The sequence below is a fragment of the Dictyostelium discoideum genome (genome assembly GCF_000004695.1).
Source record: "Dictyostelium discoideum AX4 chromosome 5 chromosome, whole genome shotgun sequence".
In the NCBI taxonomy this organism is placed as follows: Eukaryota; Evosea; class Eumycetozoa; order Dictyosteliales; family Dictyosteliaceae; genus Dictyostelium; species Dictyostelium discoideum.
Window position 1 is genome coordinate 2,742,667 of NC_007091.3, and position 25,278 is coordinate 2,767,944.

The 25,278-nt window shown below is 26.0% G+C and overlaps 9 protein-coding genes and 1 non-coding gene across 10 annotated transcripts in view; 5 read left to right on the forward strand and 5 right to left on the reverse strand.

Annotated features, from left to right (window-relative positions):
- Positions 1-837, forward strand: part of DDB_G0289433 (hypothetical protein) — a gene marked incomplete at both ends in the record, with an annotated part of 2,497 nt that extends 1,660 nt beyond the window's left edge. The window contains 2 exons of the mRNA XM_631137.1: positions 1-510; positions 797-837. The exon at positions 1-510 is cut by the window's left edge and continues 1,443 nt beyond it. Coding sequence (XP_636229.1) covers positions 1-510; positions 797-837 — 551 coding nt within the window. The remainder of the gene's footprint in view (positions 511-796) is intronic.
- Positions 838-1,232: 395 nt separating this feature from the next.
- On the forward strand, positions 1,233-3,336 carry DDB_G0289399 (hypothetical protein; the record flags this gene model as incomplete). Its single annotated transcript, XM_631138.1, has 2 exons — positions 1,233-1,360; positions 1,455-3,336. 2 exons carry the CDS (start codon positions 1,233-1,235, stop codon positions 3,334-3,336), a joined length of 2,010 nt encoding a protein of 669 aa, XP_636230.1.
- Positions 3,337-4,096: 760 nt separating this feature from the next.
- On the forward strand, positions 4,097-4,890 carry arrF (ADP-ribosylation factor-related; the record flags this gene model as incomplete). Its single annotated transcript, XM_631139.1, has 3 exons — positions 4,097-4,205; positions 4,299-4,379; positions 4,508-4,890. The coding sequence occupies 3 exons, from the start codon at positions 4,097-4,099 to the stop codon at positions 4,888-4,890; spliced, it is 573 nt and encodes a 190-aa protein (XP_636231.1).
- A 226-nt stretch (positions 4,891-5,116) lies between these two features.
- rnu2d lies at positions 5,117-5,360 on the reverse strand. Its single transcript has one exon. It is a non-coding gene (small nuclear RNA).
- A 272-nt stretch (positions 5,361-5,632) lies between these two features.
- On the reverse strand, positions 5,633-6,412 carry DDB_G0289401 (hypothetical protein; the record flags this gene model as incomplete). Its single annotated transcript, XM_631140.1, has 1 exon — positions 5,633-6,412. One exon carries the CDS (start codon positions 6,410-6,412, stop codon positions 5,633-5,635), a length of 780 nt encoding a protein of 259 aa, XP_636232.1.
- A 58-nt stretch (positions 6,413-6,470) lies between these two features.
- Positions 6,471-7,624, reverse strand: DDB_G0289403 (hypothetical protein; the record flags this gene model as incomplete). Its single annotated transcript, XM_631141.1, has 4 exons — positions 6,471-6,763; positions 6,851-7,182; positions 7,229-7,562; positions 7,618-7,624. 4 exons carry the CDS (start codon positions 7,622-7,624, stop codon positions 6,471-6,473), a joined length of 966 nt encoding a protein of 321 aa, XP_636233.1.
- Positions 7,625-7,707: 83 nt separating this feature from the next.
- Positions 7,708-8,302, reverse strand: DDB_G0289437 (hypothetical protein; the record flags this gene model as incomplete). The annotated part of the gene is made up of 2 exons (XM_631142.1): positions 7,708-7,898; positions 8,074-8,302. The coding sequence occupies 2 exons, from the start codon at positions 8,300-8,302 to the stop codon at positions 7,708-7,710; spliced, it is 420 nt and encodes a 139-aa protein (XP_636234.1).
- Positions 8,303-8,809: 507 nt separating this feature from the next.
- Positions 8,810-9,341, forward strand: DDB_G0289405 (hypothetical protein; the record flags this gene model as incomplete). The annotated part of the gene is made up of 2 exons (XM_631143.1): positions 8,810-8,999; positions 9,061-9,341. The coding sequence occupies 2 exons, from the start codon at positions 8,810-8,812 to the stop codon at positions 9,339-9,341; spliced, it is 471 nt and encodes a 156-aa protein (XP_636235.1).
- Positions 9,342-9,501: 160 nt separating this feature from the next.
- Positions 9,502-12,380, reverse strand: DDB_G0289407 (deoxyribonuclease II family protein; the record flags this gene model as incomplete). The annotated part of the gene is made up of 6 exons (XM_631144.2): positions 9,502-9,639; positions 9,740-10,600; positions 10,683-11,195; positions 11,280-11,644; positions 11,719-11,894; positions 12,022-12,380. 6 exons carry the CDS (start codon positions 12,378-12,380, stop codon positions 9,502-9,504), a joined length of 2,412 nt encoding a protein of 803 aa, XP_636236.2.
- A 649-nt stretch (positions 12,381-13,029) lies between these two features.
- On the forward strand, positions 13,030-25,258 carry DDB_G0289409 (hypothetical protein; the record flags this gene model as incomplete). The annotated part of the gene is made up of 5 exons (XM_631145.1): positions 13,030-13,677; positions 13,788-13,873; positions 14,024-14,428; positions 14,540-14,953; positions 15,019-25,258. 5 exons carry the CDS (start codon positions 13,030-13,032, stop codon positions 25,256-25,258), a joined length of 11,793 nt encoding a protein of 3,930 aa, XP_636237.1.
- Positions 25,259-25,278: the final 20 nt, after the last annotated feature.

Consider the following 25,278-nt stretch of genomic DNA (forward strand, 5'->3'; position numbering starts at 1 on the left):
ATAATGTAAAGGTTGAGGTTTTAATTAGACATGATAAAGATGGCGGTTTAGTAGAATTTGCCGGCAAAAATGTTCCAATTTTGCTGGGAGCTGTTAAGTATTATTTTTCTCTTTCTAAGTATATATTTAAATCTCAGTTAAATACATTACATTTGGTAATGCATGCTGCTGTAGAAACTTCACAAAAAGAAAATGTGTGCATGGGTAGTGAGTTTGGAATTGATGGTTTGGAACAAGAATCTCAATACTTTAAAGTTCAAATCAATGGTTTTAGTCTATATGGACAATTTATGACAAGAGCAATAATAGATGGTAAATTTATATCAATCAGAAACCTACAGGTTAATAGTTCAGATTTTAAAAAATCTTTAAACACCAACACACATTCTCAAATTTATTTTGCAATTGAAATTCCTAATTATGAAATAAGGGCTGAATTAGATCCAAACTTTAGTGTCCTCTTGGAAAATACCAATAAACCAAATTCTCAAAATTTTGTTTGTGTTGGTGGTAAATCAGGAGGTTTGACATCTCTGCAAATGATTGGAATTATAATATCTTGTGTGGGAATGTTTGTGGTTGTTATTGTAATAATTTGTTATATTTCATATAAAAAATCAACTTTTCTTCGTGTTAAAGCAAGATTTGTATCCTTGAAATTAAAAAGTCTCAGAGACTAATATTTCACTAGAAAAAAATTATTAAATAAATCATTTTATGAGAAATTTTATAATCGAAATCTCTTTTATTTCGAAAAATGAAATTATTTGATAGAAATTGCATATTTTTTTTAAAGTAAAATTTGAACACAAATTTATTTATTCTTTCATTTCTTAAAATAATTTTTTCTAATAATTCTTTAATTTTAAAGAAATGATAGAATTATTTGTCCCATACCAAAATTATATATGATAAAATTAATAAAAACAAAAAAAGAGAAAGTTTTGAAAATGAAATTTTATTAAATGTTTACATTGGACCTATCAGTGAATAATTGAATTAATTCTAAACAAAAAAAAAGTTTTTTTTGAAAAAGATTGAGTTATCCCGGAGAAGTTCATTTTTTAAACAAAAACAAATTATTTCAAAAAAAGTTTTTTTTTTTTTAAAAAATTCCAAAATCTTTTAGCCAAAGTTTTTAAAATCTTTTTTTTTTTTTTTTTTTTTTCAAAATTTCAATTTAAAAAAAATAAAGGAAAAAACACACCAAAATTAAATAAGTAAGAATAAAAATGAAATATTTATTAGTATATTTACACATATTACTATTTTGTTTATTAAAGATCAATAGCCAAAAGTATTGCACTTATAGTGGTGTTGGAGAAGATTATAATATCAAATTTGATGTCTTACAAACAAAGTATGTAATTTTTTTTTTTTTTCTTTCTCTTCTTTTTTTTTTTTTTTTTTTTTAAAAAAAAAACCTAATTATTTTTTCTTAAACGTTCAAACAGTGGTGGTATTGGTTTTCTATACTCATATTTAAGTGTTATTTTTACAACTTGTAATTATACTATTCCTTGTGGTAGTAATAGTAATAATGTATTGTGTGGATCATATCATTCAACTGTTCCACGCAAGTATCTTTCATTGGGATTTGTTAATGGCAGTACACATAGTTATAGCAAAGACGGACTAATGATAACATATATATCACAGGATACAACAAATGATAATGATTGCAAAAGATATACAACAAATGTGATTTTTCAATGTAGACCAGATGGTGATGTATCCGATTCATTAGATGTTGGCATCGACAATATACTTATTGATTCATGTATTGTTGAATTCACACTCTATTTACGTACAGTGTGTCAAACATGTCCAAACTGTTTAAAAACACATCAAACATCATGTAATGTGAAAAGTGGTTGGTGTACTTGTGATGGTAATACAAAAGGTTTAAATTGTGATCAATTAAATGCAAATATATCATCGGTATTAACACCAACAATTAGTGGTGGTGATGTTATAATGTCTGGTGATTTTTCAAATATTTATAATATTAGCTCAAGTATTACAATTTCAATTGGTACTTCAATTTGTAATAGTGTTATTTTCTCAAGTAATAAATCACAAATCAAATGTACGATAGGTGCAGGTGAAGGTGATCAACAAATTAAATTATCAGATGGAAATGGTGCAACATTAATATATGATGGATTTTATTATAGAGCTCCTTGTTCAGTCGAATGTTCACCATTTGGTAAATGTAATGATCACGTTGGTAATTGTATTTGTAATGATGTTGCAATTGGTACAGATTGTAAAACTTTAAATTTACAATTAGATTCAGTAACACCAACATTTGTAACTGGTGGTCAAGTTTATTTAAATGGTAATTTCCTAAATGTCAAAGATCTTAGTCTAACTATTAAAATCGGTGATATAGAATGTTCAGATGTTAAATTCAACGATACTAATTTCAAAGTTTTGCAATGTATAATTCGAAAAGGTGAAGGTATTAAAGATATTATAATATCATCAGGTTTGCTATCATTTTCAAAAGCAAAAGCATTCGAATATCAATACTACAAATGTCCACTCAATTGTTCAACACCAAATGGTACTTGTGATAATAATACTGGTAATTGTACATGCCATAATGAACATTTTGGTAATTCTTGTGAATTTACTCGATGTCCACTCGATTGTTCGACACCAAATGGTACTTGTGATAATAATACTGGTAATTGTACATGCCATAATGAACATTTTGGTAATGGTTGTGAATTCACTCAATGCCCACTCTATTGTTCAACACCAAATGGTACTTGTGATATTAATAGTGGTATTTGTACATGTGATAATGAACATATTGGTAATGGTTGCGAAATTAAATTTATTGAATGTAAACATAAATGTTCAACCAAACATGGAATATGTGATAATGATAGTGGTAATTGTAAATGTGATACTCAAACAAAAGGATTAACGTGTGAAGAATCAAGATTATTAATTGAATCATTAGACTCAATCAATTCAAAAGGTGGTACAATAAATATAATTGGTTATTTTGGAAATACAACATCATTATTAACAATTAAAATTGGTGAATCACAATGTAAAAATATCAAAGTATTCAATGAAACAACATTAAAATGTGATATTGGTGAAGGTAAAGGTATTCATAATATTACAATCATTGATGATGACCTTTCGTTCACAGCAATCAATAAGTTCCAATATCTCGATGAAAAAACAAAAATCTCAAAAATATCGAGAGGTGCAATTGCTGGTATTGTTGTTGGTTGTGTTGTTGCTGTTTCATTAATTGGTTCTATTGCTTTTTATTATCATCACAAAAATAAAAAGGTTAATCTTTTCTTCTAAAAACTAAAATAAAATTTAACCATTATGGTTTTTTATTACAATAATTAAAATTTCCCAATTATTTTTGATATTTTTCTTTTTTTTTTTTTCTTCCAACTATGATTTATTTTATATAATTTTGTGTATTTTTGTGTGCTTTATTTATCTATACTAAATTCATATTAAAAATTAATAAATTTAAATTGTTATCAATTTTTTTCGGCCACATAAATATCAAATTAATTCGATTCGATTAGTTGAATTTAAAGTGATTGGCCAAGCTTTTTTTTTTTTTTTTTTTTTAAATTATTTTTTTAAATTATTTTTTATTTTTTTTTTTTTTTTCATTTTTATTTTTTTCATTTTTTTTTTTATTCTGGCACATCACCTAACAAAAACAAAAGGTGAAATTTGTTTATCGTGCAATAACTCTGTTTTGAAAAAATAAAAATAAAAATAAAAATAAAAATAAAAATAAAAATAAAAATAAAAATAAAAAGGATTTAAAAATTAAAAAAAAAAAAATAAAAAATAAATAAAAAATAAAAATAAAAATAAAAATAAAAAGGATTTAAAAATTAAAAAAAAAAAAAATAAAAAAAAAATAAAAAATAAAAATAAAAATCAAAAAAATTAAAATTGAGGTGTTTTTTTGAGAAAATACCAACAATTCAATACCAATGTCTAAGACAGCCATAAATATTTTTTCCCTATTCCACCAACTATAAAAAAAAACAAATAAAATAGTTTTATTAGTAAAATTTAAATTTTACATTTTTAGATGTTATCAGAGTTTTTTAATAATATTACCTCATTTTTTGTTAATATTTTTTCATTATTTGAGGGAAAAAGAAATATAAGAATATTAATGATAGGTTTAGATGGTGCAGGTAAAAATCAATTCAATAGTTTTGATATTAGAAAAAATAATAATTTAATAAATAATAACAATTCATTTTTTAATTAAAAATTATTTTTTTTAGGCAAATCAACACTTTTATATAAATTAAAATTTGGTGATGTTATTAGAACAATCCCAACAATTGGTTTTAATGTTGAAATAAGTATGTATCAATTTATAGGAATAAGATTGTATTAAATAATATATAATATATTATTTAAATATACATATAAAACAACCAATTTTATTAACATTAATTTACATTTTTTTTTTTTTTTCTATTTCCAAAAGTTGAATATAAAAATTTATCAATGAATGTATGGGATATAGGAGGTCAAAATAATATTAGAGCGTTATGGCGTCAATATGATCAAAGAACAGATGTATTCATCTTTGTAGTTGATTCTACTGACCGTGAAAGATTTGATGAAGTTAAACAAGAAATCAAAAATATAATTGAACAAAACAAAAATGAATCAAGTAATGCTTCATTATTAATCTTTGCAAACAAACAAGATATGCTCAATCCAATTACACCTGCAGAATTAGTTAATTCATTGGATTTAAATTCATTAACAAATAAAAAATGGCATGTTCAACCTTGTAGTGCAGTAAGAGGAGATGGTATTTACGAAGGTTTTGACTGGATAGTATCCAACTCTAGTGGAAAGTGATTGCATTTATAAAGGTTTTGATTGAAGGGGTAGTATTTAACAATAGATTATTAAATTAATTTCATTATCAAATAAAAAAATAAATATAAAACTATATAAAATGAATTGGGGGCAAAAGTAAAACAAAAACACATCTCTCCTAGATAGATTGATGATGTTTTTTAATTCTCAATTTAATTTTAATAATTTTAAAATTTTTTATTTTTCATTAATATTAAGGGTTTGGGAGAGGTAGCACTCTTTTTATAAACTCTGAAATTGTGCAATACAGAGCGAATGCTATTTTAGATGTAATAAAGGCATGCCGATATCATAACATCTAAACCTCGAATAAAAAATTATTTTAAATTCGAATGCTTTCACTTAGAAAGCAAGAACGATTTTAAACGTTCTAGAACAGATACTACACTTGATTAAAGCTATTACGCTTCAAGAAGAATTGTGACTTATGCTTTATTAAGGCAAAAAGTGATTTGATTTGTTTTTTTATTCTTCCTTTATATTATTATTAATAAAATTATAATTTTTGGGAAAAATATTTTTAATTCTTTTGAATTAATTACAACAATTAAAAAAACATTGTTGAAATTCCATTCAAAAAAAAAAAAAAAAAAAAAAAAAAAAAAAAAAAAAAAAAAAAAAAAAAAAAAAAGAGCAAATCAACACACATTGTTAAATTCTTTTTTAAATATCAAAAATAAACTTTTTTTTTTTTTTTTTTTATTTAATTTATTTAATTTATTTATTTATTTACTAACTTAAGAAGTTCATCAAATGTTTTAAACATATTAGTGACAAGTTCACTTCTTTCTTTAATATTAAATATTGATAATTCAAGTTTTTCAGCATCTCTAGATTTTTGTAAATCTTTAATTGCATTAACAGAATCAAAACCTGATGACATATATGAATAAGCTTTTGAAACATTAAGACAATCGACTGGAGCTAAATCTACATATCTTTGGAAATATTTTCTAATATCTTTATAATTTTCTGGCATATTGCCAATCATGGTAGAAGGCTCATCCCTTGGATTTGAAGTTTTAATATGTAGGGCATAACCTAAAAGATAGAAAACATATTCATTTACCATTGGTTTTGAAATTGTAGTATTATCGAAAATGTATTTCAAATCTTTGATAGCATTTTCAAAATCACCAGCATAAATAAAACATTTACCACGAAGTGCCAAGAAATCGAAATCATATTTGAATTGTGGTTGATTTTTAAAGAGTTCCTTAAATTTCAATATTAAATTGTTTCTTAATAAATCACTTTTTACATCAAGTGATTCAACAGCAAATAAAATTAAATTTGATTTTTTATCAGATTTATCCTTTGATATATTTTTTTGACAATGTTCTTTAATTTTATCTTTTTGAATTGGTTTTAATTGAGCTACATAAAATTCTGATATTACCAATTCATACAATGGATCTAATGATTCCTCAAGGTTACCTTGGTCAAACAATTTTTCGAAATCATTTTTTAATTCGATGGCTTTGATTAATTTCATTGCCATTTTTGAACCTTTATATGAATCCTCAACTAAACGAGGAAGATTTGCATTAAAGTCAATTTTAGATCGATTCAGAAAGGTAGATATCCTCACCTTGATTAGCAAAGTAGCTTTTGTTTGATATTTCTTTAACATTGGAATCATTACAAAAATCATCTGCCAATTTGAGATCATTCGATTTAAATGATTTATCCTGTTCCAAGATATGACCATATCTGAATACGAGTCTAGAGTAATTATCTTTTGCTTCAGCTCCCATGTCTTCACTTATTTCAGCAACTATTTTACATAGTTTAGCACTTCTAACAATGTCTCTAACTTTACCAAATATTAAATCTTGGAATTGAAGTTCATCTTGAAATAGAGTTTTACTATATAAATGCATTTATACCTTCTTCTGAATGTAATTGATTTCACAAGATTTTTCAAAAAAGTATAAACCTTTCTCAATATCCATATCGAAACCATCCTTACCGAAATAGAATCTATCTGCTAAATAGAAATTAAAGAATTGAATTTGATAAAATGGTCCATTCTCTTCGAATTCGTGTAGATCTTTCTCTAAAGAACCATCCCTCATTCTTTTAACCTCATCTTTTGTAAAGAATGGTTTCAATGAGTAATGATAATTTTTATTAATTTTCACTCCGTAACCTTTATCCTGAGCTTCTGATAAAATTCCTAAACCAAATGGTAGCCCAAGTGATGCAGAGTCAAATAAGAATGGTATTGACTTTGCATAGTCTTTATCTCGGTGGAAGTTGTATTGAACCCTTTTCTAAAACACGTATAAGAAGGTCTTCATAAGGTTTATTATACTTTTTAGCGATTTGAATAATTTCATCCACCCTTTTTGCTGGGACACCTTTTGTTGGGAATTTCATATCAACTTTTTTAATATAATTATTCAATTCTTTAACTATATCCCTTTTACCAGTATTTGCATCATAACATCTTTCTGATAGCTTCTTTTCAGTCTCTTTCTTTGTATATTGTACATCCTTGGCATCCTTATCAAATGATAATGCAATATCATAGAAAGTTAATGCAATATCATATTGTCCGATATATTCATACGTTTGACCAATACGAAACCATCCTTTATACCACAATGGTCTTAACCCAACTGAATCAATTGCATCATCTCTTGAATCTAATATATATTTAGATTGCGTATATCTTTGTGAAGCAAATTTATAGTTATTTACAATCCATTTATAATGTTCTAATCTTGAAATTGATTTATTACTTTTTATTATTGATATAGTTGTAGGTGAAATTTGTTCACAAGAAGCCTCCTATGCTAATTCATAAGATTCCACTGCTTCTGGATAATCTTTTTTAGTAAAATATTGGTTTCCAATATCTTTAAATTTATTAACTTTTTTTTCAACTTCTAATGTTGAATCAACTTGTTTATCTTTAAATAATTCTTTTAAATCATCGTCATCCCTATCAAATTCTAATTTACAAATTAAATTATTTTCATCTAAAACCGAAATTGATTTTTTAATATTATTAAAATATGTTTTAAATTCTTCATTTGATAAATATAATCTATATGATTCTTTATTTTAATAACTTTTTTTTTTAAAAAAATTAATATATATTAATATCTTTTTATTATTTTTATTATTTATTATAAATTATTTTTTTATATTTACATTTTATATAATTTAATCTAATTTTTAATAATTCTTTATTTTCAATATCAAGTTTTGATTTATTTAATTTAGTATATGGAGCTTGTAATACTTTTGTTAATAAAATAATATCCCAATTTGCTAATGAACCTAAATCAACTAATTTTTTTTGTTCTAATGGTAATTCTTTGTAGATTGTTATTTGATAAATATTTTCCAAATGGAGGTATAGAACTCCATTTTTGACCATTTGATTCAATTAACCATCTTGATTTAAATAATTCTATTAAAATTGGTTTACAAGAATTTAAAAATAAATTATAAATTTTAAAAAAATTAATTCTTTATCTTTTAATGTCATTTTATTATAAATAATAATAATAACGAATTTTTGGACAATGAAAATGCATAAAAAAAAAAAAAATAAAAAAATAAAAAAATAAAAAAAAAAAAATAAAAATAAAATAAAAAATAAATAAAAAATAAATAAAAAATAAATAAAAAATAAATTTTGAGAAAATACATGTTGCTAACACAATATGCAAAAATCAAGCAGCCTTATATTCAAATGGATAAATTTATGATTTAAGACCGGAATTATCCAGCAGGAGTAACGTATAAGTATTCTAGCGACAATCTAAATTCTCAAAGATTCAAATTCTCCAAAGGTATCAGTTGTATAAACATCTTGTTTAAGTAAAAATCAAACTGTTTTATTCAATCAATCAGTATCATGCTCATTAAACAAATATATGACATGCTCTTTAGATTATCATCATCTTCCTTGTTTTCATCGTCATCCTCGTCTGTTAACGGTGGCAATAATTCATCAACTACACCAACAATATCAATATCATTAAACTCTTCCACATCAGATTCATCAACATCGGCCTCTTCAATGTCATCATCATCCTCTTCAATAGAACCTGATGAATATGTAATCACTAGTAAATTTGATATTATCAACAATAGATTAACACTTGAAAATCCATATAACAAAACAATCAGTTGTATTGGTGACCGAAATGCATACTCTATATTCAAACTTTAGTTGCACAATTGTTCCATTCAATCAAACAGAAATTATCATAGAATGTTATAATGAAAACTCTTCAATTTTAACATTCACAGAATCTTTTGAATGTAATATTGGTTATTCAATGAAATACTCATTAAATATTCCACAAACTACTTCAATTGATGATGATATTAATAGTAGCAAAAGTAGTATCAATAACTCAAGTCACACCAATAGTGAATCTCTCCAAATCCTAAATAAAATTAATTAATTAATTTTCATAACAATTATTTTTAGAACTTATTAAGTTTTATTTTTGTTAGATATTGAAATTATAATAGATTTATTTTTTTGTTTTTAAGTAGATAGAAGTTTTTTTTTAAATGAGTTAAAGAGTACAAAGGAACATTGTAACATAGGTTGAACTTTTTTTACAAATTAACTTTATAGTTGTATATTTGATCACGCATTGCACCTTTTGATATTTTATTGGCATCTGCAAGTATTTTATTCCAAGATTCTCCGACAATATCAAATACTCTGCAATTAAATATGTCTCCATTCTTTCCCTTTAAAATTATATTTTTGGTTAATAAAAATTAATAATAATTAATAATTATAATAATTATAAAAATAATAATAATAAAAATAATAAAAGTTGATACAAACTAAATCAGTTAATAAAAATCCTTCACGAAATTGTTGGCAATATTTGTAAAGGTCTAAACAAGGACTATAAGGACTACGGTTATATATATGATGAACTGTAACCACTGTTTGATCTATAATTATATCTTTTCCACAAAAACTAATAACATCTTGATAAGTTTTAAATTGTTGTGTCAACATATTATTATTATTATTAAAAAAATAAACTTTGTTATTTGAGTTATAAATATTTCCAAGAAGCATTCTTAGAGCAATATCCATTTCAAACATATTGTAACCATCTTCTTGACCTAAAGGATCTATAAGTTTTTCTATACCTTCTAAAGCAAATTTAGTTATTTGTTGATCATCATCATCTCCATTTGCTTCATAGAAATATGAAATTATCTTATTTTTTTCTGTACAAAGGTACTTAGTTTGAAAATTGTTACAATTATCTTCATCTTTACAAAAAACAATATGTGGATAATAAAAATTTGACTCCCAACAAAATTGAATTGGGGCATCCAAAGTATAAAGATTGTTTTTTCTTATAACCATTTCTTGAAATGTTTTAAAATCTATTTTACCACCACCATTAATCTCTACATTCAAATCGATTTTGTCTGATGGTGGTGGAAAACTCATTGATGATCCAGTTAGTTGATAATGTTGTTGAATTTTACTTATTCTTTCCATATCATCACTATTTTCTTTAATTACCAACCTTGAAATAAAATCATTAATACCTTCTTTAACTTTTGAGTTATAAAATGTCCTTTCTCCACTTGAACTTATATAGTAATACGAATAAACTTTTTTTGAAAAAAATTTACTAAGAGTTGGGCTTTTGAAACAATGTACTGATCCTCCTCTATGAGCCTATTTTTGAGTGTTATGAAAAATCAATTTTATTAAAACTAGATTTTAGAAATCCATAATTTAAATATAAATTTTTACTTACCTGTTTTTCCATAAAATTATTATCACCAACACAAAACCATATATAATCATATTGATTAGGTTGGGTTGGTACAACTTCATCAGGAAAATCTCGTTTAAATTGAATAACTGAAAAAGCTTGTTTTGAATGATCCTTTTTTCTTGTAATAATTTTATTATTAGGAGCATAACCAGTTATATCTTCAACTTGATATACTTTACGTTCAAGATTTGTAACTTTTCCTGTTTCAATGTCATTATAATGTTGAGTTTGTAAATAAAAGTTTCCTAATAGTGAAATTTGTTGACCACCAAAATCCATCTTTAAGGTTGAAATGTATGTCCAAATGTTTATTAAATTTTTATAACTCAATTTACTGGGATCCATATATCTTCTTACACCATTAATATAGTTTTTCCCTAATTGGTTATCTTTGTTATAAAATTGTTTTTGATAAAAATATAATTTTTCTGAATATTGGTTATAAAGTGTTTCTAAATGTTGCTTTTTACTGTATTCCGAAAAATAATATGCCTGGTTTAAAAAGTTAATTTTTTTTTTTTTTTAATAAATAAGGTAATTTAAAGATTTTGATTAGATTAATGAAAATACACATACATGCTTTGCCAAAACATACAATGGGAATTTATCATTTTGGTCCAATATTTTAACATCTTTAACAATTCCGGCTGTTACTTGAGATTCTCGAATATTAATATTTTCGTAATGAATATTTCTCTTTTGAAAATCATTTGTATCAGGTATTCTCATAAAGCTAACTCTTGGAAATTTGGCAGGATCTAAATCATCTAATATATTTGTTAACTCTAATGATGAGAGTCCCCAATTGACCGCCAAACCATTAACGTAACCAATAACTGAATTTGTTAATACCAAATGTCTATAGATACCAACTTCAATCCCTGTTTTTGAAATCGGATAGCAATATGCATACTGTGCTTGTTGTAATTTTGGGTTCTTATCTTTTGGTATTAAATTCAAAAATTAATATTAATAATAAAGGAATGAAATTGGTTAAATGTATGAAATAATGAACCATTACCTCTTAAATTTTTATCTTTATGATTAAAAACTTCTAAACCAGGATTAAATCCACCTGTTTGTGGCTTTTTTGCAAATTTTCCTTTCTCCATAGTTTCATCATTTCTACTTGTTCTAAACAAAGGAAATGCTGTAAAACTATGCATCACATGTATACCACCATCTTTGTTCCTACAAGTTCACAATGTGTTTAAAATAATAAATCAATTTTTAAATTAAGAAATTAATTTTCCTTTTTTTTTTTTTTTTTTTTTTAAAAAATTTAAATAAAATTAAAAATTAAAATATTAATATTTACCAAATAAAAAATCCTTTTGAATGTCCACCTATTGGATCTTTATCTCTTGTTTCATCTGGATGATCATTGTAGGTAACATAATTATAATCTGGGTTTTCCATTTGGTTGAATGTTAATAAAAACGCTGATTCACTATCATATCTTAATGAATATTCAATTCCTATTTTTTCAGTTATGGTATCAGAGAAACTATTCCAATAATAAATTCCACCTTCTTCAGGTAACTGGTAAATGTACCATTTTCTTATTTTATCGTTCAATCCAATATCTTTTCCTCCTTGTAAACACATGGGCTGACAATAAAATAATTGAATATTAAATATAATTAAAATTAAAAAAATTAAAATAATCTTTTTCATTTTATTTGTTGTAATTATTTTTTTTATTCTTTTTAAAGAAATTAAATTATTTTAAAAATTAAAATAATTATAAAAATTAAAAAAAAAAAAAAAAAAAAAAAAAAAAAAAAAAAAAAAAAAAAAAAAAAAACTTTTTTTAAAAACCCAAATTTTGGAAATTTTGGAAAATAAAATTTTTTTCCCCCCAGGGGGGGAAAAGGGAAAATTTCCCAAAATTTTTTAAATTTTTTAAAAAAAACCCCCCAAAAAAAAAAAAAAAAAAACCCAAAAGGTTTTTTAATTTTTTCCAATTTTTTTTTAAACCTTCAAAAAAAAAAAAAAAAAAAAAAAAATTACATTTTTAAAACATTTTCCAAACTTTAAATTATAAAACCGGGGCAAAATTTGGGAAAATTTTTTTTATTATTATAAATCCCTCCCTAAAAAAAAACCAAACAAAAGGGGTGTTGCCCAAAAAATTTTAAGGAGGGCCCCCCCCCGGTTTAAAATTGAAAAAAAAAGTTAAATTAAATTTATAAACGGTAAAACCTTTTTTTTTTTTTTAAAAAAAAAACTTTTTTTTTTATAAAAAAAAAAAAATTTTTTTTTTTTTTTTTTTTTTTTTTTTTTTTTTTTTTTTTTTTTTTATACCATTTTTGATTGTGATAAAATGAATAAAAAATTTATTTTATTATTTATATTTTTATTATTTTCACTGATAAAAAGTGAAAATATCATAATTATAAATAATGAAACTTTTTTAAATCAAACAAATTTAATTTTAAATTCATATTATTCACTAAATGATAATATTTTCAAAACTTCAATAATAAATAATGAATTAATATTCCAAGATTCAAGTATAACATTTTTAAATCAACATGAAAAAACATCAATTTACAAAGAAGATTTATTAATTAAAAATGGAGAATATCAATTAAATGGTAAATCAACAATTCCAATAATTTTTATAAGTTTACAACAAATTTTAAATTCAATAAATCCAGTATTGGAATTATCAAATATTGAACCAATAACCAAAATTACAGCAATTGTAAATTCTTATGATGGTAATGTGATTGTAGAAGGTTATGAAAGAATTCCAATTTTTTATAATGAATTACAAAATAAAGTTGAATTTTATCAATCAATTTCAGATATTATTGCTCATATGATTATTGATTCAATTAAACCAAACCTTGTTTCAAAAAATAAAGATAGTTTATTTCAAAATTATGATTTAACAATTAACGATTGGGAAGAATCAATATCATTTTTAAAAGGTTTTAAGAATTTTTTTTCAATTTTAATTAAAAAGGTAATTAATCATTTAAAAAAAAAAAAAAAAAACTAAAATGATTATGGATAAATTATTAATTAATTTTTTTTTTTTTTTTTTTTCTATTTTGTTATTTCCCATACCTATAGATTGCATTCCCAAAATTATCAGATTCTGTAACTGAATCAATCTATAATGATAAATCAAATTCATACATAAACATTAAACATATAAAGTACGTATAAAAATCTGATTTTTAATTTACAAAAAAAAAATATCTTTTCTCAACATAATAACTTTTTTTTTCATTTTCGATTTTTCTATTTTTATTTTTTATTATTTTAATTTTTTTTTTTTTTTTTAATTTTTTTTATTTTTTTAATAGGCCAAAAAATAATCCCACATTCTCTTCATTATCAATTTCATCAACATTGTTGGATTTATATCAAGGAAATGTTGATAAACAAAATAAACCAGTTTTCTTTGAAAAGATAACATTGTTGTCAATGATTACAAGTTTAAAAAATAAACAAGTTATCGATATTGAATCATTTTCAAAAGTATTATTAGAAAATAATAATTTAGAAATTGGTAAATCAATTGAAAATATATTATTTTTAAATAAAATAATTTCAACTTGTTCACTAGTTAATTGTTCAACTAATACATCATCCTCTTCAAGATCAATAAAAGCAATTTTAAATCCATCAACATTTAACAATACAATTTCACAATGTATTTATTATGATAAAACTAGAAATCAATATTATGATTTAACTCCATTAATGTTGTATGTATTTATATATTTTTAAAATAGTATCAATAATAATAGGAATATTGAATAATATAATATTAATATTTTTATTATTAAATTATATATTATATTATTCAATATTATTAGACCATCAAATCAATTTTATAATGTAACTAAAGCATCAGTTACAGGAGGTGCAGTTTTTTTTAATTTTTGTACGAAAATTACAAAATGTGATTCAATTGCATCAACAACCAAACAATCAGTGGCTTGTCAATCAACCATTGAACTAGCTTCTCTTAATCTTGCACATACTACAACTTTTCCAACCACTGATGGTTTAACACTTGCATATACAGCACCTGCTACAGGTACTTGCTCACCTTCAAGAAAATTGTCATATGTTTTCGTATGTAATCTTGCTCAAGAAATGTTAGCTGATGTCACTGTAACTGCCAATGCATGTACTTTTACTCTTACCATTCAAACAAAATATGCATGCAAGAATCAAGCAGTCTTTTATTTAAATGGAGATCTTTATGATTTAAGACCATTACAATTGTAAGTTTACACCCCTTTTTTTTTATGATCATAATAAATTATTAATAAAATCTTTATATTATTAGAACATATCCAAAACAATTTCAAGTTAGATTAACACCATGGAATTATCCAGCAGGAGTAATTAGATATGTTTATTTCAATATTTTTGCAAAATCTAAAATGTGTGAAAATACAACAACTGGATCAAATCATGCATGCTATATCGATAGTACAAATAGTGGAGTGATTGTTCCAATGAAGGAGCCAGTCTATACAATTGAAACTCAAGATTTAATTAAAATTCAATATTTTAGTACAGCCCCTTATTTTCCAAGTTGCCCAAATCCTGTATTGGAAATTAATATCAAATGTAATCCAACAGTTGATTATCAATTCCCAAGTTCAGTTTCTTATGAAGATATGTGTAGTTATCCAATTCTTATTATTGAATCAAGATATGCATGTCCAACAATGCGTTTCTTAAATGGTAAACAATTTTATAGTTTAGAATCCTTACAAAAACAATCAACTAATCCATATCAAGTAGCATTTGGATCCAATTATAAATTACTTTTTAATTTTGGTGGTATTGTTGATACATGTGTACAAGCTATGCCAGCAACAAATCCAACAAAAAGAATTCAAGCTTGTCAAATTCATAATACCAATCAAACTGATGTTCGTATAATTGGTGTTGTTAATTTAGGTCCATTCGTTAAATTCTCTTACAATTCAATGACATTAGAGTATTTTACAGAAACATTAACAAGTGAATGTCCAACCAATGGCAATCGTAGATCTATTAGATTAGTATTAACCTGTAATCCAACCACAGATTATTTAGTAACTAGTGTAGTCGAAAGTCCATTATGTGTCTTCCAAGTAAATATAGGCTCAAAGTATGCTTGTGATTCATTGATATTTTTCAATGGGTATAGTTTTACAGATTTAACACCATTGAAATCCCTCCAAAGATACACTGATATCAGTGGTGGTAACACTCTTACTCGTTTATATTATTCAATTGGTGAAGCTCATCCAAGTTGTTATACACATGCAACTGCCAATTCATCATTAATTTATCAATCATGTACTTTTCCAAACTCAACAGTTTCACAAATTGGTGGATTAAAGAATAGTTCTTATTCATTTATAAATGGTGGTAAGAGTTTACAAATTACCTATTCATCAGATGTTAGTAGTAAAGTTAAATGTGGCGTTTCCTCAACCCAAACTTTTAATGCCCTTACATTTCAATGTGATCCAGTAAATGAATTTGTTCAATCCCTATATACTATTCCAAGTGTTTGCTATTATGAGGTTAAAATTAATTCATCATATGCATGTTCATTTCCAAAACTTGAAGATTCACCCAAAGCTATAACATCAATCTCTCAACCAAACGGTTTTGCCGGTGATCAGTTAACCATCAATGGTGTAGCGCTCCATCAAACAGATAAGGTTATTTTCTCTACACTATTATTTGATGGATCAGTTCATAATGAAGTTGCAACAATTATTTCAAAAACATCAAATCAAATCATAGTTCAAATACCATATGGTTATAGAGATTCTGTAATTTATCTCATATCTGCACTTGGAGTAAAAAGTAATAGTGTTCCATTTTATTTTTCTCCAAATGTTGATCTTTTAATTCCAGAATTTGAAATAAATAAAATAAATAAAATTTATTTAATTGGTAATGGTTTAGGTTCATTATTTTCAGCAGTACCAAGTTATTGGGTAAATGTATATGCCACAAGAAATTTCACAGGAAGATTCAAGAGTGAATTAACTTGTGTTTTTGATAGATATTGTTCTACAGGTGGATCCCAATTTCAACCTATACCTTTACCAAATGGTCAACCAGGTATAACATGTATTGAAAGTGAATATTATTTAAATAATACCTCTCTTAGATCAAATTTAACAGATGTAGTGGTTTGTCTTGAAATTCCTTATAATATTGGTACTGGTACGATTGATGCTATTGTTTTCGGTCCTGGTAGTCTTTCTCAAGTGTTCTCTTCATCCTATAGGTATAAAGCCCCAACTATTATACCACCAAGTATTGATAGTAATGTTAAATTAGTGGTTCAAAATGAAATAATTACAATCAAAGGTGCAGGTTTTCCAAATTACTCCTATAATAAATATAGTTCAAATCTTGCATGGGAGAAAAGCTATGTTTCATTTGGACCTTCTTATCAATGTTTAAATGTTGATTGGAGAAAAACAAATGAAATCTATTGTAAAATACCACCTGGAATTGGATCAAATCTTTTATTATCAGTTACTGTTGGTGATATCACCTCTAAAGCCTCTCTAAATACAACAAATAATTATTATATTTCTTATAATACTCCAACTTTAACACCAAATATTTTATTTTCTGGTGAACCAAGTACTCCATCTAAAATCACAATCACTGGTAATTATTTTATTCCAATTGAATTAGTGGTTGCTGCAACTAGTACTCCAAGCATAATCAATTCATTGGAAAATTATATAATGATTGGTAATGGTAGAAAATGTGAAAATGTTCAATGGATTGATATAAATACAGTTATTTGTACTCCACCAATTTCAACAAGTTCAAATCTCGATCAGTTATATCCAATCTCTATAACAGTTGGTGGTCAAACATCAATTGGTGGTAATGTAAATTTTAGATATTACAATGCTTCTTGTTTTTTCCCTTGTAATTCAAAACCAACCGTAAATACTCCTTCAAATTTTGTATCAACTTTATATGAAAATGGAATTTGTTCAAATCAATTAGATAATAATAATATTCCAAATGGTAAATCAATTCAACAATTAGAACAATTTTTCATTGATAATTGGACACCAAATACAATTAACAATGATTGGAAATCTGGTCAATTTTATAAAACATTCTTTAGAGAACCAAAACAAACCATTTCAAGCTTATCTCAATTTATTGTACAACAATCAAATGATTCAATTTGTGCCTACGATAATTTATCAGTTACTCCATATATATCAGTTCAAGATTTAATTACAATTAGCAATGATTTAAATAATTTAGTTGAAAATTCATTTAAAACTTTAGAAATCGAAAATGGATTCCAAATTTCCTATTATAATGTAACAAGCAATTCAAATGGTAATGGTCTTGCAATTGTAAAAAGCAATGATAAATTATGTAGTTTCGTTGAAAGTTCCTATGATGTTCCAAGTTTAAATCAAGCATTACAATTATGTTTTGAATCTTGCTATTTCTATTTTTGTAATGATACTACTCAAAATTATCAAATATTATTAGCTAATTCAAATGATTTAAAAAGTATTCTATTAAAATCTGGTATTTGTTCAAATGATATCGAACAATATAATTTCCAACTATTAGAATCCATACTATCGAATCAATTATTTTATAATGAATTTGAAAGTGATTGGTCAAGAGGTCCACTTTTAAATTTACTTTCAAATACATCAAAGGCAATCAATCAAATATCACCATTTATCAAATTAAATTTTCCATTAACATATAGTTGTATCTATGATACACCATCAGCAAGTAAAATTACAATTTCAAAATTAATAGATATAGTTGATGATTATAGAAGATTAATTGTTAATAAAGTTTATAATGAAACTAAGGATTATGGTGGTGGTATTTTGAAATCTTATTTTTTCAAATTAAATAGTGATAGTAATACTAAAGGTCTTGTAATAGTTACTCGTGATAATAAGATTTGTAGTATCGTTGATTCTTTATATTCAGATTTTACTTCAGATTCAGTTATTACAACTTGTGATATGATTTACTCTATTACATCTGTTCAAGTTATAAACGATTCAGTTAAACCATATAGGGTCAGATTTGAATTACTTGGAAATTTCGTTGGTGATATTAAATTTGGTGATGATCAAATTTGTAATCTCGTTTCAACAGAATTTACAGGTCTTTATGGATATAGGGAATGTTTATTTGATGATATTAAAAATTCAGCCACATTAACATATCAAGCAAATGGTATTACCATAGTCGATGATTTTAGATTTAAATTCCCACAACCAATAATTACAAATATTGAATATTCAACCACACCATTAGTAATTGCAAATTCAGATATTACAATCACAGGTTTAAATTTATTTAGAGATAATGATGTAGTGAATTTTAAAAACTTAAAAGTAATGATCAATCAACTTGATGTTACATCAACAATTAAAGATTCAACAATAAACCCAACAACTGGTTTTTCAACATTTAAAATCAAAGCAATTGGTAGGGGAGAGGCAAACAGAATCATTGTTTATTCAGATGATTTTGAAATTCGAACTAATAAATCAATTATGGGTGTAGATTTTTCTCTTATTTATACTTTAGAATCACCAATTTTATCATCATTATCAAGCACAACAGGTCAACGTGGTGACATGATTAAATTATTTGGTTATTTCCCACAATGTATTCAATGTAATGAAACCATCATTTTATTTGGTGACAATCAAGTTTCTGATTTTACAATTATAAGTTCAACAGAAATTCAAGTTATTGTACCATATGGTTTCGATAAAGTACCCATAATAGTAATGATTAATCAAGTTTTCAATCATGATGATAATTGGGTTTATTTTTCATATCCACAACCAGAAATTCATCAAATTATAAAGAGTTCAAGCATTGAAACCTCATCAAATAGTCCATTTTGGGTTTTTGGTATTGGCTTAAATCCACTTCCAACAAATCCAGATTCATTCTTTACAGCTTCTTTACTATCAACTATTTACGATGCTGATAATGATGTAGATGGTGATAATCTTAAATTGGAATGTGAATTTTCAGACTTTTGTTATAGAAACAAAGTTTATTATATTGATGGTGGTGATGGCACTGAAAATAATCAAACAATTCCAAGACCAACTTCTCAAATTGATCCAAATAATTTTGATCCATGTATAGAGTTGAAATCTCAATATTTTGAGAATGTAGAATTTGATACATATGTTTGTTATTTAATTCCTGGTATTGGTAAAGATTCTGTTGTTGAAATTCAAATCATTCAAGATAATGTTTCAATTAAAAGTAGTTTCAACTATTCCTATGATTTACCATTAATTAATTCACTTGAAATTTTACAAAGTAATGGTAGTGATTCTTCCTCTTCCTCTTCTTCTTCTTCTTTTGAATTAATAAGAAATAGTACAAATGGTGGTTTAAATTTAATTATTGATGGTTTAAATTTCCCACCAACCGAAATATTTACATTGTATAGTAATGAAGATATTTTTACAGAAAATGATTGGATTCCAATTGAATGGTCAGTGAGTAATTTATTAATTGGCGAATTTGGTTGTAAAAATATTAGTTGGATAAATTCAAGCACAATCGAAGCGATTATTCCTCCAGGTGTTGGTAAAAATTTATCAGTTTCAGTATTGGTTGGTGGTCAATTACCATCTACCAACACTAATTACTCATATTCATATGATTTACCATCATTGGATAATAAAGAGTATACAGTATCAACCGATGGTAATAAATTTATTACAATAACAGGTACAAACTTTGTTCCTCTCGAATTAGCAAAACAATTTAATGAAAATCCAAATCAATATCAAACTGAAAATTTTGTTGAAATTACTTTTAATAAAAGTCATACACAACATTGTGTCGGTATTAAATGGATAAATTCAACAACATTAGAATGTAAAGTTTTACCAGGTATTGGAAAGAATCATAGTATATCAGTAACAATTGGTAATCAACATTCAATCTCAAACACAACTTTTTCATATAGCAAACCAATTATACCATCAAATAAATTTTACTCATCATCAACTCATGGCAATGATGAAATTACAATTGAAGGTGATAATTTTATACCAAAAGATTTAGTAAATCAATATAACAGAAACAATGAAAACATCAATGACAATGGTGAAAAAATTAACAGTATATTCATTGATGATAAAGAATGTACATCAATTGTATGGATTAATTCAAAACAAGTAAAATGTAATGTACCAGTTGGTCAAGGAACCAATTTAAAGATTAAGGTTATAGTTGGATCACAAGAAGTAATAAGACCAAATATTTTCTCATATAATCCACCAAAAATTAGCTCAATTGAACCAACAAAAGGTAGAATAAATATCGATAATCAAATCATCACTATCAAAGGAACAAATTTTGGAGTTTCACCAAAGGTACTCATTGATCAAGTTGATCAATGTTCAAATGTATCACTCGTTTCAAATGATACTTTACAATGTACATTACCAAAATCAACCAGTGAAGGAATAAAGTCAATTTTAGTACAAGTTGAAAACCAACGTTCAAATTCAAAAGAATTTGAATACTATGGCCCACCAACAATTGAAAACATTCAAACTCCATCATTTATTTCATTTGATGGCGGTGATAGAATAACATTAATAGGTAAAAACTTTTTAGAACATGGTGCTCCAATCGATAATTTAGTTTTGGTATTACAAAATCAAAATAATAATATTTCAATTAATGCTATAGATGTAAAAAGTACATCAATTGTATTTGAAACTATAGAAGGTTCAGACTATACTAAAATATATATCGATTTAAATGGTCAAATATCAAATAGTGTTTTCATGTTTTATTCAAATCCAAAAATTACCAATATCACACCACCAAGTGGTCAATACAATCAAGCAAATACAATTGTAATTAGTGGTTATAATCTTGCATTGGAAGATCATAAATCAGATTTAAAGATTAAAATTGGTTCAAATAATTGTGGTGATATAGCAATTCAATCATCAGAATCTGTATCATGCTCAGTACCAATCGTTACTAAATCAGAATCTGGTACAAAACCTGTTATTCTAACTTTTTCTCATCATCTTTCAACATCTTCAGAATATACTTACACAAAACAAGATAGTGAAAGTCAAGAAACTAGTGAAAGTCATGAAACAGATTCTACCACCACTACTACCACATTATCAACAACAACAATTTCAACTACCACTGGTGGCTCATCTACAACTACATCAAGTCAATCAACTACTGGCCAATCATCGTCAACATCAACAACTGGAAATCCACCCACAACAATTATTAATACAATTCCATTCGGCTTTGTATTTCCCCCACTTCCACCCCTTCCACCAATTCCGATTCCACTTCCACCTCTTCCACCAATTCCAAAAGGAGACTTCCTAAAGTTTGGAGAGTTTAAATTTGGACCATTTGATTGGGACTTCCCAGGTACAAATGGAATTGCCTTACCAATTTTACCAATTGGTTTACCAGGTCTTCCTGTTGGTTTAGATTTACCTTCAATGGGTTATCCATTTGGTTTACCAACAACAGCTCCATGCGCACCAAGAACTCTTAGTTTATTGGCAAGAGCTATTAAATCTGTTGGTGGAATCGTTGGAAGAATATTTTCACCACCGGTATTTGATCTTCCTTTCTTTGATCCTTGTAAAGATGATGATGGTACTGATGACAGTGATGACAGTGATGGTAGTGAATATACAACCTACAATTCAGCTTCAACAACTACAACTGTTGGTTCAACTACAACTAGTGGATCAACAACAACTGGAGGAGAATCAACAACTGGAGGATCAACAACAACTGGTGGAGAATCAACAACTGGAGGACCAACAGCAACTGGTGGAGAATCAACAACTGGAGGATCAACAACAACAACTGGAGGAGAATCAACGACTACAACTGGTGGAGAATCTTCAACGACTGGTGGTGAAACTCCAACACCATCAATAACCCCAACTCCAACACCAACAATAACACCTATTCCTCTTGACTCATCCACTGTACTTTGTAACTATAATGCTGATCAAACTATCTTAACAATTTTAAACAATGGCTTAAATAGAGTTTGTTGTACTGATGAAAAAGAATCAAGCTTCTGTTATTTTGAAAGTATAGAATGTAGAAAAAATAAGCAAAACAACAATATTTCATGTTTGAGCTATCCATTAGGAGGTGAAGCAATTGATTTCGATGAAAGTGTTAAATGTTATATTGCAAGTGAAACCGTATCATGTTTGTTATCAATTTTAGATCCACTTTCAATTCCAGAACCAATATTACCAAATCAAAATTTACAATGTTTCATCCACACTAATGAAACATATCCAAGTATTTCCATTAAAAATATTAGATCTAATACCTCTTATATTGGTGATGATAATTCAGTTACTCAAAATAGCTTCTCTTCTGAGCATAAATGTGTTATAAATACTTTAAACAATACAATTGATTGTTCCGATGTAAATAATTTAGAGCCAACCTTAACATTTAACAAATCATTTAAAGTATTTATCGATAATAAAATGAATTGTTTAATTGAAAATCCATTTTCATCTGAAACAGGTTCAAGTGATAATAGTTCAAACTCCTCAAGTGATTCAAATTCATCAAGTGATAATAGTTCAAACTCTTCCTCAAGCAATTCAAACTCATCTTCCGAATATTCATCTTCAGGTTCAAATTCATCCTCATCTTCAAGTGGTAGCACCTCAAGTTCATCATCATCAAACAATAGTAGCTCAAACTCATCGTCAAGTGACAGTGGTTCAAATTCTTCATTAGAAAATAGTAGCAGTAATAATAATTCAAATTCATCATCAAGTGATAACGGCTCAAACTCTTCCTCAAGTAATTCAAACTCATCTTCTGAATATTCATCTTCGGGTTCAAATCCATCATCATCTTCAAGTGGTAGCACCTCAAGTTCATCATCAACAAACAATAGTAGCTCAAACTCTTCATCAAGTGACAGTGGTTCAAACTCTTCGTCAGGAAATAGTAGCGGTAGTAGTTCAAATTCATCTTCAAGTTCAAACTCGTCAACATCATCAAGTGAAACACAAAATAGCTCAGAATCTTATGAAAATAGTATAAAGTGTAATTTCGATACCAACAAAACTACTCTATTAATTGAAAATATTTTGAATCATTCAATATCATGCTCTGATGAATTCAATAATAATTTCACATCCACTGCTCAAATTACATGTGAAATATTATTAAATTATAATAATAATACAAATAATTTCTATTCCAATTGCTCTACAAGCGAGAATGAATCCTACATACTTGGTCAATCCATTAAATGCTCAATTGATGAATATTTGACTTGTTCATTAAATTCACCAACTATTAACAACAATAGTAGCAGTATCAATGGTAGTAGTGGTATTAGTAGTAGTGATAGTAGCGTTAACAATAGTACAAGTAGTGACAACAACAACAATAACAATAGCAATAATACTAGTATAGACTCATCTAATAGTAAATCAACAATTTCAATCATCTATGATATTGTAGATAAAAGTATGGTTGTAGAAAATCAAGACAAAGAAGAGATCATATGTTTTGGTGATTATACATCAATATTAATTTATTCTGATGATTTTGGTTGTTCGATCGTTATGATAAATGGAACAAATTTAATTAAATGTTCAAATAATAATACAGAAACTATGGAAGAGTTAACCTTTTATCAATCAGTAGAATGTAAAATTGATGATTCAACTCAATCATATTCACTAGTTATTCCGTCACCACCAATTGTTGATCAAGTTATAGAGTGCCATTTCAATTTAAATCGTACTACACTTGATATTGAAAATAATGGTAGTCATGTTATCACATGCAGTGACAATTTAAATTCTCAAAGATTCAACTTCTCCAAAGGTATCGGTTGTATGACTAATGAAACAACAAATCAAATATCTTGTTTTAGTGAAAATCAAACTGCTTTTTTCAATCAATCAGTATCATGCTCATTAAACAAATATATGACATGCTCTTTAGATGTTGTTTCATTATCATCATCTTCCTCTTCATCTTCATCCTCGTCTGTTAACGGTGGCAATAATTCATCAACACCAACAGTGTCAATGTCATTAAACTCTTCCACATCAGATTCATCAACATCGGCCTCTTCAATGTCATCATCATCCTCCTCTTCAATAGAACCTAATGAATATGTAATTACTAGTAAATTTGATATTATCAACAATAGATTAACACTTGAAAATCTATATAACAAAACAATCAGCTGTATTGGTGACCGAAATGCTACCTATACTCTATATTCAAACTTTAGTTGCACAATTGTTCCATTCAATCAAACAGAAATTATCATAGAATGTTATAATGAAAACTCTTCAATTTTAACATTCACAGAATCTTTTGAATGTAATATTGGTTTTTCATTGAAATATTCATTAACTATTCCACAAACTACCCCAACTGATGATGATATTAATAGAAGCAAAAGTAGTATCAATAACTCAAGTCACACCAATAATAAATCTCAAGAATTTTAATTTTTCTTAAAATGCCAAAC